At 45.5% G+C, this 15,142-nt stretch overlaps 1 protein-coding gene and 1 pseudogene across 3 annotated transcripts in view; both read left to right on the top strand.

Annotated features, from left to right (window-relative positions):
* ENTREP1 (endosomal transmembrane epsin interactor 1) overlaps positions 1–12,615 on the top strand; it is a 60,778-nt gene extending 48,163 nt beyond the window's left edge. For all 3 annotated transcript variants that reach the window (XM_063080351.1, XM_063080352.1, XM_063080354.1), the window contains 5 exons: positions 4,986–5,115; positions 5,290–5,368; positions 6,738–6,890; positions 9,125–9,417; positions 11,763–12,615. In XM_063080351.1, coding sequence (XP_062936421.1) covers positions 4,986–5,115; positions 5,290–5,368; positions 6,738–6,890; positions 9,125–9,417; positions 11,763–11,966 — 859 coding nt within the window. In that variant the 3' untranslated portion in view covers positions 11,967–12,615. The remainder of the gene's footprint in view (positions 1–4,985; positions 5,116–5,289; positions 5,369–6,737; positions 6,891–9,124; positions 9,418–11,762) is intronic.
* Positions 6,026–6,169, top strand: LOC134365276 (U2 spliceosomal RNA; annotated as a pseudogene).
* Positions 12,616–15,142: the final 2,527 nt, after the last annotated feature.

Here is a 15,142-nt window from a genome sequence, read left to right as displayed (position 1 = left end):
AAGAATTCCTTGGTTCTCTGAGGTTGTGGGTGAGCACTTGGTTGACCTAAGAGGAGGCAACAGACAGATTTAATTTCCTGCAGTGGCAGAAAGGGAAAATGACGCATGTGGATTTAAGAGTCATCCTGTCTAGCAGCGTGTCCTGCCTGTAGGCTACCTGACCTTCCTCTCTCCTCTCTTTCATCTCTCTTCTCTGCTCCACCGTGACAATGCTGATCAGTGTGGTATGTCCACTCCTTGAGGACCTGGGTGCATCCTTGGATTTGTCCTTTGAGCCAGCGTGTGACATCACCTGGCCAAACCCAGGTTGGAAGAAGACAGACAAGCTTCTCATCAAGGGATTTACCATTAAGAACTTTACAGGGGCCGACCCTGTGGCTCACTCGGGAGGGTGCGGTGCTGGTAGCGCCGAGGCCGCGGAGTCGGATCCTATATAGGGATGGCCGGTGTGCTCACTGGCTGAGTGTGGTGCAGACCACACCGTGCCGAGGGTTGCGATCCCCTTACCGGTCAAAAAAAAAAGAACTTTCCAGAAGGCAGGCAGGGGAGGGGATTAAAGCAAAACACTCTTGTGAGAAAGAAGACACTGCTCAGTCTAAAATATATGCCTAGAGCCCTGGATCATATCGCCAATGGGCAAACACCTTCATTTTCTGAAATTCTACCAACATCAGAGTGCAGCTGTCCACTTTCCTTTTTAAAATGGCTAAGTTTATTCACATTTAGATACATATTCAAAGATATTTTAAAATTTGACCGACTTTGCTAGAGTCATGGTATAAATCAGCTTTATAGACACTAGTTGTTTAACCCCAATTGGTTATTTTCTTTCTTGTAAGCAGGCAGGCAAGAATATTCATGAATGTTTTTGTTACTATTTCCATAACCAGTTAAGACTTTTCACACAATAGAGGCTTCCCATTTCCTGTAAGGTATTATGACCTCTCGGAAAAGGTTAATTTATTTAACTACTATAAATACAACCACTTCATGCATTGGTTTCTCCTTGAGAAAGGGCTTCTCCAGTTACTGTCATCAACAGAAGCCCGATTGCAGTCAAGGCTTCTGTCCAGAGATGGTTTAGCCACTTTGCGAATTGATTTGTAAGTACCGGAGGGGGCTGTGCACCCATCTACACTACTCCAGGTGTCCCTCATTCTCAGAAATTGGCTTGAGCCAGGAATCAAAAAGGAGAGTTTCCAACCTATTTCATGAACATGGACCTGGTTTTTAACTCTGGGGATGTTACCTTTTATAGAAAACTGAAGACTGACGGGGTGGGATCCAGGCTATGTGGGCATATATTAAAGCGTTCCAGTAGACAGAGGAGGCATTCTGTAGTCAAAGGTGCGTTAGTTGCAGCATTACTCTCCGATGAATTTTCAAAGCCTATTTGTAGCATTAAAGCAGAACATATTTTACATGATCTGTTTGAATTTTCTCTTCCTCTTCAATGCTCATGAGCATAAACCAGTGAAGGTTTCCTGGAGACTTTGTGATGAACTTCAGAGTCCAGGCTCTGGAGTCTCTTCAAAGGGTGACCCTTGGCAGGTCTCCTACTGTTTCTGTGCCTCAGTTTCCTTATCCACCTGTGTTGTCACATGGCTGCTGGGAGGATTTTTATGAAATAATAAATATAAAAACTTTAGAAAATAAAATAAATAAATAAAAGCTCAGACTGTGCTCTAGCATTGTTAGTTGCACAGTTTAAAATGTTCTTGGTATGTGTCCTACTCATGAGAAACATTTAGCTCTTAATCTTATTCCTACCTTATCAGCAGCAGTTTTCTAAAGACCTTCATTCTTAATAAAAATCTGATCCACTTTCCGAGATAGAACAGGGTTTTAATTTCAGCTACCACGATCCATTTCCTTTTGCAGCAGTGCTCAATCTGGGCTGTGTATTAGGATCCCCTAGGAGTGAAACAGACAGGTACCTGTCTGGGCCCCACCACAGGCAATTAGAACAGAACTTCTAGCGGTGAGGCCTGGGCCATCCGTGGTTTTAGAACTCCCCATGGTGATTCTACTCTACAGTTAGGGTGGAGAGTCAAAAGAGATCAGGGAAAACAAACAAACAAACAAACAAATAAAAAAACCGACCTGCCAGTATATAGCAGACCCGTTTGCCTCCATGGATCCTTATTTACCCCAATATGGTAAAATAAGAAATCGCTTAATAGGAAAGGAGCTTTTCTTCTATGTCAACTCCAGCAGCATCTCCCAGCAAAATGAGGCTTTTATGATCATTATAATAACCACTGCAGGAGCCATTTATTTTGTGGGGTCCCGTTTTCTCCCCAGTTTCTCTTCTGGAAGAGATTCTACACTAGTTTAGGGTCTAAATGGAAGCTCATTCCTCTTGACCCTCAGCAAGCCCCTCCTCTCTATGAACACACAGGTAGCCATGGGGCTGAGAATGTACAACAAGGACCCTCAGAGCTAACAAACAAGCAGGCAAACAAAGCTGGGGGTATGAACCATCCAGGCAGGGACACAGCAGTGAAGAACACGTGTGTCATTTATTGAGGAGGAAAAGTTGAGGACATTTGAGTGCTAGAGAGCTGGCTCATGGGGGTTATGACGATTTAGGATTGAAGACTGGTCCTCTGGAGAGGATGGAAGGAATCTATAGGTCTCAGTGATGAAATTGCATTGTTGATTGGTCAGGAAAGAGTCTTCAGTTAGGTCCAGGAGGGGTCTGGCTCCTCAGAGTTACTCAGTATTTATAAATCTTTAATAGCTTTGTTCGGGTAGGAGAGTTTGAGTGAAACCCACAGGCAGGGTTTCTAAGTGGAGAATATCTCTTTCACTGTAACTTTGCCAGCACTTCTAACTTTGCCACCCCATGGAGGGACCTTCCTGCTGGCGCGTCCCTTCAGACTAGATGCTGACGTGTCACGTACTGAGCCTGCAAACACATAAACACATTTAGGTGTCAACACATAACCCTCCCTTCCCTTTCAGGTCAAGCAGGGAAAGAGAGTCTTGTTTATAAAGAGAGGAAGGAAAAAGTGGGAGTGCTTTCTCATTTTCTCATTCAGGCTGCAAAAGTCTCATGCTTCTAAATCCCAGAATTCTAGAAATTTTATTGTTAGGAAGAAAGAACATCACATGTTTTTCAACTTTTTTTTCTCCCTCCAATCACATTTTGTAAATGGGCACAAAGGAATAAGATAAACAATCATAAATTCAAAAAACATCTCTCCCCCAAAATCAATTCTTTGCATGCAGTTGGCTCTAGATCATGTCTTTTCATCAGTTTCTTTTAGTTTTTTATTCTTTTTTGTATTTTAAGACCAGACAAACTTTTGCTATTATCCATTTTTTTTTTTTTTGTCATTCTCTAGTACTTCATAGCCTGAATATAGGTTTTCTGGCATGTATATGTATTTTATAATAACTATTTTAAAATTTAGGTTCTTCATTATCCAGATTCCTTTTTGTGGAACTTCCTAAGAACATTGGCAGGAAATCTTGTGGCTTTTGTTTTTGTTTTTTATTTTGCTGTTGAGGGCCCCTTACCTACAGGGCACCAAGAAAAAAAAAAGTGATCGAGGAAGTGCTTAAAAGGAAAAGATATCTAATTTTATTCAGGTGAGGGGAAAGAAGGCAGTTGGGAAAGAATATCTGTTATTCACTAATTTTTAAATCACTCATATTAAGTATGGGGGTCCTAACATTTTCATTGATAAATACAGCACATGTAAATATTTAATAGCTAAAGAATTTTCATTCCTAAGTCATCCCTGCTTAAGGGAGCGGGGTGGAAATTAAGAAGAGAGGAGATGAGAAAGGACAGAGTGGAATAGTGAAAGCCAGCAGGACTGGGGAAGGGAAGGAGACCCAAGAGAGAAATGAACTTCCAATCAAGAGAATAGCAGCCGCCATTTGAATTAAATTAGCAGGATATGGAGTCACTTGGTCTTCTGAAATCCCCATTCTCTATATCCGCACTATTTGTTTCAGCCAAATGGGAGATTTTTTTAAAACATGTCTTCTTTACTGAAATCTTGAGTTTGTTATAGCTTTGTTGTTGTTGTTGGTGGTGGTGGTCATATTACAAATCAGTGTAAACCATTTTGCCAACTTGGCTGAGTTTACTATATTAAGCTCAGGAGAAAACAGAAAACCAACTTTTGTTTCTTTTTCCCCCTGACATTGTCCCTAGTATGGCCCTGCTTTTTAAAAATTTATCAAATCTCCAGCACCTCATGCAGAGCCTTGGCATGGAGCAAGTATTCAGTCAGTATGTGTTGAATGACCAACTTAATGAAAAGTCACTCTGTGATTCCTCCTACTGAATGCTGCTCTGTCTCAGCGCTACAACATCGTTCACTCTCTGTTTTAAATTAATTCATCCCTTCAAATATTTATTCAACTAATAGTGAGTTTCTACCATGAGTGAAACATTAGGGAAACCCAGGCAAGAAACTTGTCATGTACTAATGTAAGAAATAATTGCATTTCTCCATGTCTTTAGTTGTTGTTTTTTTAAAAAATTGAGATGAAATTCCCATAACGTTCAATTACCCATTTTAAAGTGTACAATTCAGCATTTATTATATGCACGATATTGGGCAGTCATCACCTCCCTCTAGTTTCCAAGTATTTTCTTCACCTCCCAAGGGACCCTATGCCTGTTAAACAGGCACTTCCAGGGGTACCCCCCAGCCCCTGGTGACCACCAGACTGCTTTCTGTCTGTCTGGATTATTGTCTGCTTTTTAACTGGGGGATTTAAAAGGAATGATGGTGTTGCACTGTTGCATTTTATACTCTGTCACTTCCCTAAGGAATTCTAGGCAGGCCATCAGAGAGCAGCTTAGATTCTTCTTCTCCTGGACTGGCAGACCATGGTATGGAGGGGTGAGTGGTGAGTGGTCTTCCCCACAGTTGAGAGGCAAAGACCTGTATCCAGGGGCCGCTGCAGTCAGATGGCCAGTCTGTAGGACGTGCTTCCTGATGCCAAGATGCTTTTCCTAGGATGGTTGGTCCTGATGTCATTCCACTGCCGCACATCTACGGAGCTCGAATCAAAGGCGTGGAAGTGTTCTGTCCTCTGGACCCCCCGCCTCCGTATGAAGCTGTGGTGAGCCAGATGGACCAGGAGCAGGTACTGTCCAGAGAGTCTCTCTTTAGTGTGTTACTGCAAGTAGGAAACCCAGCGCACCTCACAGAGAACAGTGGGGAGGCTGGGCCCCGCTCATCTTTCTAAGTGGTTCTGTGGGGTCTGGTGAGGGGTGAATTGAACATCAACAAAATAGCCCTCTTGTTCCCTGTAATGCAGGGGTCTTCATTCCAAATGCCAGAGGGATCAGAAGCTGCTGCGAGCCTGTTGGAACCAGTCTGCACACAAGTGACTCAAGGTAATGGATACATGATTGCTGCCCAAAGTCATGATTCAGTAGATTAAAACATGAGAAAATAATGATCCGTCTGATATTTTGTTGGAGTCAGATATTCTTGGAGCAAATGGTTTAAGCTATGTCCTCCTTTCCAGGTATAAAAATACTATCAACTATCAGGGCTTATAAGTGGAAGATAATATGTGAACAGAAAAAAAGATACTCTTAAAATCTTTTATGAATAATCAGACTATTCTCAGGAAGCTAGGAAATAGATTATAGAGCTTAATTTGGCATTCCTGTGTTTTTGAATTGATGATTTTCTTTCTCCTATTAAAATAAGCTGGGTTCTTTTGAAGGGAAAAAGAGATTCATGCATTGCAGGGTGGTTTGCTGTGAGATTGTGCTGTGTCATTTATAACCTAGGGCCCAGGTCGTGCTGCCTTGACATCTAGTGAATTCTGATTTTCAGTTCTACATTAAATACTAGAGTCAGTTTACGTTTATTCTTGTAATTTAAGGGAACATTGTTAGAGCTTTCTCTCTTTGGGGAGGTTTTAAATGACCTAGAGAATCGTCCACCAGAACAAAATTGCACATGGTAATAAATAATGGATCAACTTCTAGCTATTTTAGATGGAGGTAATTTTTCAGCAGCACCATTTAGAATGACTTTCTATCGCTTCTCGGCCTTTTGGCTAAGATCAAGTGTAGAATGACTTTCTGTTCTTTGTTCATTTTCCATTTTAAGTAGAATTATGAAGCTGTGTTCTGTTATCCCGTCTGCTTGTAATTCTTCTATTTTTAAGAACAGTATCCCAGACCACAACTCAGGCTGACAAATGATGATGTGATTTTATTTTCCTGAAGAGAACTCATCCAATTCCAGTTTGCTTTGCTGGTTCTTTTAGAGGCCACTGGCTCTTTAACGTATGCACTCTGGGTGATGCAGATACGTCCTCTGCAGCATTTGGTCTGTGCAGGTATTACTTCACCTGTGCAGGTATTACCTTCCATGGAACCAAACTCGTCCTGAATTGTCAGAAGCTATAAAATGTCTAGGAGCTTTTCATGCTGCACCAAGATGTCTCAGTGGAGAAGATGCTAAGCACCTTTTAAAAAAACTGACATTTTGGCATAGCTTTTTTATTTTATTCTTGGATTTAAATTGTTTTTGTTTGTTTGTTTTAGGTGTGGAGAGGTGGTTTGAGAGGCAAGTTTTCCCAGAGTCATGGGAAAACAACTTACTGGGCTAGCAGCCTAAGTAAATGTTATTAATAATATTACCCTCGGCCTGGCGGGTTTGGGTGCACAGGTGTTTCCTGCCCAATGTTTTGAGGCTGCGGCTGGTGAGATAATTTATGTTTTTCCTCTTTTTGAAAAAAATCAGGTGGGGACATTCATAACACACCTGTAGAAGAAAGCACATCCATGTCAACTCCCAGCTCAAACCAGGCGCTTCCTGCGAGAAGCCGGAGAGCCCCCCAACCCCTGAGGACAAGATCAAAGAGTGACCCTGTGCTCCACCATTCCGAGGAGAGAGGTGATGTCATTCCCCAAGCTCTGCGCAGAGCACTGTGCTTATTTGCCTAAAGGTGCCAGGTGAAGGCAGGTGCCTCTGGCCAGCCCACGGCCCTGCGGTTTAAGTGGCATATTGAAGGAGGTCAGGAGGTGTTGGGAAAATAAGATGTTCTGCATGCACATTAGAAATATACTTCTGCCACATCTTTTAAGGCAGGTAGGTTTTTTGTTTTTTTAAGTCATTGCCATCAAAAGCATTTGGTTGCACATGATACTGTGCTAGGTGCTACATAAATAAAATTATGCAAACCTTGTTCTGATTTCTAGATGCTTGTAATCCTGTGGGAATTTACATTCTCCTCAAGGAAGAAGTCAAAGGGGTGTATTTTTTTTAACCCCCTCTTCGATAATTTAATATTTGTTATCTTTTTACTGTGTTTGAGTCGATTAATTATTAAAGTCTGACCTTGTTTTAAAAACTGTGGATAGAGTGAGACACACACACTCACACGCTCCGTCTCTCTCCCTCTCTGTTTTGAGTTTGTGTATAGATGTTATTTGAATAATTTAAAAATTTAATAATAATGACATTGAGTCTTTTTCCTGAATATAAGAATACCTGAACATCTCTAAATACCTCTTCATTGTAGAAAATTATAAAAAATAAAGGGAATAAAGAAAGGAAATTAAAATCTTCTGTGATCCTACCAACACGGGCTTCTTTTTGTGAACTATTCTAATAGTTGGCCGCTGCTCCTCTAAAACTCTATGCAAATAAAACTTTGAAAAATCCTCTAAGCCTGCTCTCTCCCTGGTCCGGTCTCAAGCCCTTGCAGTGTCTGTCCTGTCCCTCTGACAGCATGTGTTGTTTGCCACAGCTCTGAACTGACCATGTGGGAGCCAGAGAGAACACTCTCCTTGTCTCTGCAGTGGCTTCCTAGTGGGGAGAAGTCCCACCACCTCTTCCCACACGCTTCTGCACTGGCCTCTGATTGCCAAGACCTGCCTTCGCTGTGGGTCTCTCATACCCTACCTGGCAAGCTGAGGACTCAAGCTGGCCACCTGCTGGCTTCAACTGGAACTTAGCTGTTTGCATGGCTTAGGGAGATCTTTCTGGGATCCCTTCCCAGTCTGCAGCCTGTGGGGGCGAGGACACGTGTGTTTACCTGTTGGAGCTCTCCATTGTGGAAAGCACCAGGTTGCCTTCAGGTGAATGAGTGTATATCCTGACTCTGTCCCCACCCACGAGTGTCTGTAGCAAGTGTTTCTGGAAGACTCTTGCTCTCTGTGACATGCACATGGCAGCCCAGGTGGATGGCCTCTAACCCCAGTTTAGAACTCTTCACACTTGCCTTTCTCCAGAGGAAAAGGAACGCTTCCCTTCCTCAACCTGATCCCCCACCCTGCTTCCCGTCTTCCTTGACTATCTAAATTCCTACTTATCAAGCCCTCACAGACTGAAGTCACCAGCATTGTGTACACTGAAGGCTGCTGGCTGGCTTGTGGACACATGGAGACCAGATCTGAGTTTCACTTCACACACTTCACAGTGGAGTAGCATTCTGCCAGTCTTTACACCCTTGCTGATATAGGTATCTGTGGACAGTAGAGCCCATGGTGGATTTCCCAGGCCCTCCGTTGACTTCTGGAATGATGTGTCATTTTTCTGCACCTAAGTTTCTCTTTCTGTAATAGTCAGCCATAGATCCACCTCACAGCCACGGTGTGAGCATCGATAATATGTCAGTACAATGCCCCTGAAGATGTTTAGGACAAAGGTACAGTGAAAGTGAACAGAGCATCATATTCATCCCACAAGTCTTGTCTCTCTCCAGTCCCTTCTTCTCTTTAAGTGACTCCTTCATCCTCCCCCCTTGGAACATTCTTTCATTGGTCAACCATGCTTGGCCCATCCACCCCCATCTATTTGCCATACCCCATGAGACTTGCTCTGTTATGGTTTGCATTCTGGATTCCATTCCCTATCATGTGTCTTTACCTTGGGGATTGTGTTGTAGGTGACACAATTAAATGTTTTGGGCCATTTCTTATTGGAACTGCACTTCAGAGAATAAGCTTGTGTCATAGTTGTTGTTTTGTTTTTTTTTTTTCATTTTCCTTCTGCAAGGTGGGAAGCGAGATGTGCATGGCTATAGGCATTTGTCGGATGCTTTCCACGCTGACTTTCCTGGTCTGTGCTGTTTCAAGCACAAAGGCCTTGGCCAATGGGGACATATTGTTCATTTCCACCCACAGCCGCCCCAGTGCTCAGCTGTGAAGCTGCTACTCAGACTGAAAGGAGACTGGACCTGGCTGCAGTGACTTTGAGAAGAGGCCTGAGACCGAGAGCTTCACGATGCAGACCGCGGTCATTAATAGATTACAAATCTTACATTGACACCAAGCTGCTGGTGGCGAGATTCCTGGAGCAGTCCTCCTGCAGGATGACCCCCGACATCCATGAACTTGTAGAAAACATTAAATCTGTTTTGAAGTCTGATGAGGAGCACATGGAGGAAGCCATCACGAGTGCCAGTTTCTTGGAACAGGTAGTTTTATTATTAATATTACACATGAATCAGATGACTCATTTCCATAGCAGCTTAAGAGGCTTCTGCGATTTCCTGTCCAAGGCAGAGTAAGCTCATGGTCACAGTCTCCAGGGAAATGGGTTAGGAGGGGAGGGGAGGGAGAGAGGAAGCTGGAGAGCTTTCCTTTCAGGTGTGGTAACTTTCCCACAGTGTTCCTGGTCCGGGGGAAGAGAACCCAGTTTTTCTGGGAGGTGGAAGTGTGCCTGGAAAAAGAGAAGGGTGCAGCATGGGAATAAAAGCAAAGGGTCTGGGCAGTGTGGCGCTCACTCAACATTCGGTGTCCTAAGTCAGAGGTTTCTCTTGACATGGCATGTTTTCTCAGCCCTTTGAAAATGATGACATAGGGGAATTTTAATATTGGTAACGTTATGGGAGATTTTCGTTCTCATGAAATGCTTGGCAAGATAAATAACCCGATAGGACTTAAAGGAACACCCTTTCCTTTCTATCGATTAAAAAATTCAAAGCGATCCCCTAGCCTGAACCCACCCAGGGAGAAGAGAAAATTGGGCATGAACGTAATCCATTTGGGTCTTAGGTTTCTCAACTTTCAAGTGAAGGGTTGGACTGGGTGGCCTGTATAGTCGTATCTCTGAATGAATGGGATTTCCTTCTGGTAAGAACCTCCTCTCCAGCTCTTTTAAAAGCCGTTGCCTTTCAGGTGTTTCCTCTGTTACTGCGGGTGTGTGGGGTGGCCCCTGTAGACATCAGCGCACACGGCACACGGATGCTCCTTGGTTCTGTGTCTCTGTGCATTAAGTGCCACCAAATACTTCCTAAGTTGAATTAGGCTGATTCTCAGGGTAATTACCAGCTCCAGGATCCTAGGTAAATTTTTAAGGCAGATTGAATAAATCCCCTTCTCACTTTCCATTTGGCTCCCCCTTTCCACCTACTGACCTCCTCTTACAGAAGCCAGAAACCAGATTCTCTCCCGGTCCCTCAGGGGATCCAAGGGAGGAGAGATATGGTTACTCCTGTGAAGAGGTACATGGGCCACAGACTCTTGTAGTTTGCGTTTTGAGAAAATGGTCAATCATTGGCTCTGGCTCAGCCTCCACTTAGCCTGTGTAGGGAAATATTTATATCCTGGTGTCCCTGACCTACTCCAGATGGCGTCCCCTACCTCCTGCCCTCTGTCTGGCCACCGTTGCCCTGTAAACAGGAGCAAGCATTTGGAGCCACTTCTTGAAGGCTGCCAAGCTGTGATGAAGTAAGAGCTAGAACATCCTCCAGGCAGTTGGTCAGGACCTTCTCCAAAGTCTTGCTCTGGGGAAAAAGAACAAGCATTTATAGTTCAACAGATGCTGTTGTTAGAAATGTTTGCTAGATCATGTGCCCCAGACCGGTTCAAAGTTCAGGTACTGAGATTGTTTTGATAGACCTGAGCCACCTGCTAGGGCCATCCACGACTTGACTCCAGAGGTGAGGTATCATAATGTCCCTCCTTAGACAGAAGTGGGCAAGGACAACAGAAGGGGGTCTTTTATTTCTGACTCTCCTCAGCTTTGCACATTTTTACTTTCTTGAGTATCACTGGAATGAGTTTTTAGATGCATTTTGATTTTCACTAATATGAAAACCACTTGTCCTAACTTACCATGTAACTCAGTTGCATATGTGACATATTGCAAAATAGATCTAGCAGTAGAATCATTCTTAAAGAGTTTTTACAAATAAGTTGGCCTACTGTTTATGTTGTTTATTAAAGGGTTAACAGATCCATTAGAAGCGTCATTGGTTTTGGTTGACATTTTATTAACTCATTACCTGGTCACAATCCCAGACCAGTGGTTCTCAAATTTTCAAGTGCGTTGGTATTATCTAGGTTCTTGTTAAAAATACAGATTCTTGAGTCCCATTCCAGACAATCAGAATTGCTATGGTGGCAGCTGGGAGTCCATGTTTCTAACAAAGCTCCCATCAACACCCCAGTAATGTGCAGACCCCAGTGAGGATCACTGGCTTAGACCACAGGGAAATTGGAGAAAAGTGATGAGAAGAATATTAAATATAAAGCAAGAAATTGCAATTGACAAATCAGTTAAATGGGGCTGGTCTAAGTTGAAACCATAGAAAAATCTGAGAATTTTTAGGAACTTTAGAAAAAAGGCAGTATGTTAAAAATATCTCTGGAATTCCATATAGGTTGCACTTTGGGAAAACACCCTTTTTCCTTTTCCAAAGAAATTAAACTTTAAGACATTTGGATAGATACACGAGGACGAGGCAGGTCTGGTGGCAGGCAGGCCACCTCTGGTGCAGCTTACTGAACCTCTGCCCACCCCCTTACTCTCCCAAAGATAATGGCCCCGTTGCAGCCTGGCACGTCCAGGGCCCACGTGCTGCCCTCACGGAGACAGCCTGGCCTGTTGCACCTGCGGAGCTGCGGTGACTTGAGTATCTTTGCCCCGGCCGGGAGGCCACGAGCTGGGAGGAGACCCCGGCGAGCGGAGGCTGAGCGGCCGCACAGCCTCATTGGGGTCATCCGAGAGACTGTCCTGTGAACCTGGAAGACAGAAGGCCACTCCAAGGGGAAGGATCCCCCTCCTCTCTGTGCCGTTTCCCAGCTGGGAGTTGGGGTCCCCTGGAAACTCCTCAAAAAGAGGGGTACTCTGGAGAACATTTGTTTCCCTCTTTGCTCCCCTTTTCGCTGACCAAGTGCATTCAGAACTGAACGAGTAGGTTCTTCCAGGCCCATCTGGGTTTGGATGCACTGAGCTGGAAGTTGTGACAGTGGCGACTCTCCTTCCTCTGCTGGGTCTCGCTGCATTCCCGAGATCACATGCTTTGGTATGGGCAGAACCTGGGCCGACGACTCTGTGCCCACCTCACCCCCCTCATGCCCCTCTGTGGCTGAGTTCTCTCCCTCTCAGAAGGACAGATCTGCTGGGCTGCTTCTTACAGCTGCCTGCAGCCTTGCATTGCTCCAGGGGAGAGGAATTGGCAGCAAACGCGGGGATCAACCCCCACGTGTCTGTTGTCCTCAAGCCTTGTTTGAGGCCACCCTCCCTTTAGAAAAAACGGGAAACTTTTTAAGTGGCAAATTTTAATGAAAATCATTTACAGGGAGAATTATTGTTGATTCTATTTATTCATGCTTGTAAAACTAGAGGCACCTGAAGCAAAACTGAGAATAAAAACGTTTCCTTGGGACCTCTGGGCTCAGTGTGTGGTATTTGCCTAAGCTTAGATGGCCAGGCCTTACCGGATCCGGATGAAGGGTTTGGAACTTGTAGCCCTGGTGGTCACGTTCCCCAGGCAGGCCACCAAACCAGCTTAATCTCCAAAGCAACTGGACCCATGGATACAAATGTCCTTGGTTCATTCAGCAAGCGCTTGGCTGAATGCCACCATGGGGCTGCACCTAGTGGGACGTGAACAATAAGTCCGTAAAGCAATTACAGATTGGGGATCATGGCTAAGGAGGAAGGGGGTGGTTAGGGAGGGCTTCTTTGAGGAAGTGACATTAGAGCTGGGACTTGACTTTGAGGGTCAGGGAAAAGTGTTCCAGGCAGAGGGAGAGGCCACGACACTAGAGGACACTGTGCCCATGACCCCGGGAGTTGTGGGCAGGAGCCTTACAGGCTGCATTTTGTGTTGACAGTGAGATGCCATGAAAGAGTTTTCAACAGGTCGTGACAGATTGAATTACATCTTCAGAAGGTCACGGTGCTGCATGGAGAGTTTAGGTCAGAGAGTGGAAGCGCGGAGCTGAGCGCAGAGGCTGTGTGATAGGCGGCGTGTGGTCTGCTGGGCGCTGCCCGTGTGCCCTGTGCTGTGCCCTGCGCTTTACTCTCACTCGCACTTCCAGTCCACAGCGGCCTGGGAGGTGGGAGCTGTTGTCCCCATTTTACAGGTGAGGATGATGAGGTCACTCAGAAGTGAAGGGCTAGAGCTGGCATTCAGTCCATCCCTCAGCCTCCCAACGGGCAGTGGTTTGCCATCTCACGTTTCTGTGGAAAAGCGGTTGTTACTACATTTAGCGCGGCTCACCAGACCACACACTCCCTTGGCTCCAAGCCAGCAAGCCATGCCAGAGTGGGACTTGGATCGGGGTCAGGAGGCGGGGAAAGAAGAGGGGAAAGACCGGAGGTACTGAGCTGGGATGAAAAGAGGGCTGTGGAAACATCTGGAAATTGGGCAGAGGTGGAGGGCCGTGAAGGGGCTGGGGTCTGGCCCGCTTTCCTGGAATGAGCTGGGTTTGGGGGAGATCTACAAGGACTTCACAGAATGACATTTTCTCTGTTCTCACTGCCCATCCCTGGGCACTGAGTTCCCCATGCAGGCTCAGGATCTTTCCATTTCTCTAGAAGCCCTTGCACTGTAGCTGCTCCCTGGGGGCTAGCTCATTGCCCCGGGCCAAGCCCCTGCCTTCCTGGAGGGTCTCCTCTGTGTCACAAGCCTCCAGCGTCACCGTGGCTCTTGGACACTCTGTGGACGGTGGCACAGCCCAGTTTAGCTGCATCCCTCCCCTGCAGCTGCTCATTTGCCCCCAAACTAGTTCTCCAGGTGAGGCCCAGAGGCTCTCCAACAGTCACTCTGCTCCTCCTCACAGCCAGGGCAGAGAAGGGACTGGCCTGACCCTACCTCGCTCAGGCCTGGCCAGGCCTTCTCAGCTTCCTGGGTTTCTGCTTTTTTCCCGCTCCTGGAGGGCATTTTTTCTCAGCTGCACCCCTTTGCACCTTGCGTTCAGAATCCCTACAGCTCACCTGCAGCTGCCACCGCAGGCCTCACCATGTGCCTGGAAGGCTGGGGGCAGACGGGTGGGTGCTGCATGCGTGGACAGAGTCTGGCTTCTAGCCTTGGGGGGCACAGTCACAGAGATGGCTTCAGCCATCCCAAAGAAAGGGAAATTTCCAGCAACAACCAGAAGAGGCAAGGAGGTGTACAGCATGAGGGCATCGCTTAGAGGGATCCCAGGGGAAATGGGCACCTGCAACATGGGGAGTGCCTCATCTAATTCCTGCACCCGAAGGTATTGGCAAAATCGGAAAACTGACTTCTGTCTTGCTTCCCTGAATTTAAAGACTTTTAAGGTAAAATAATGTATGTGTTATATATTTCAATGTATATTATAACATAATGCCATATTTTATATGTGTTTACCATAGAAGAGAACCCAGAGGTCATGTGATTCATCTCTGTTGGTTTGTCCGGGTGGTAAAGCATGAACGCTGTGATACACATGTTCATAGGTTAACTGAATGTACATAGGGAGGGCGGCTGTTTTGCATTTGGAGTACCTTAGAATCCACAGTTCCGAGGTGGCGGTGAAGCATTTCAAATGTGGTGATCACAGTCACCCTAGAGGCTTGAATGGTTAGTGTGGGGGATGTTTGAAAGAAGTTTTCACTGGTGACGCAAGTGGTGCTCAAGGTACATGGCTGGCCAGAAGCACTGTGAGAGGGCACTCTGAAAGTTCATGGAGACTCCTATTATCTTTAATTCTATTTTTCTATGAATTTTAGAAGTACTCTTGTGTGGTCATCGCTGCCTCTCCATCAGCGAGGTGTAGGAATCTGGTCCCCACTTCTTGAGGTTGTCGTGGGATGAACCAGGACGTGGTTGCTCCTTCTGAATGTCCTTGCCTCTGCCTCAGCCTTTCAAGCAAGGTGTGTATCTGAGTGAGGACAGAGAGCAGGACTTTCCCGAGCTCACCAACTGTTTTGTGCAGACTTGC

This window comes from Cynocephalus volans, chromosome 16 (assembly GCF_027409185.1).
Source record: "Cynocephalus volans isolate mCynVol1 chromosome 16, mCynVol1.pri, whole genome shotgun sequence".
NCBI lineage: Eukaryota > Metazoa > Chordata > Mammalia > Dermoptera > Cynocephalidae > Cynocephalus > Cynocephalus volans.
The sequence above is the reverse complement of the archived record's forward strand: the minus strand, read 5'-3'. Positions and strand labels throughout refer to the sequence as shown.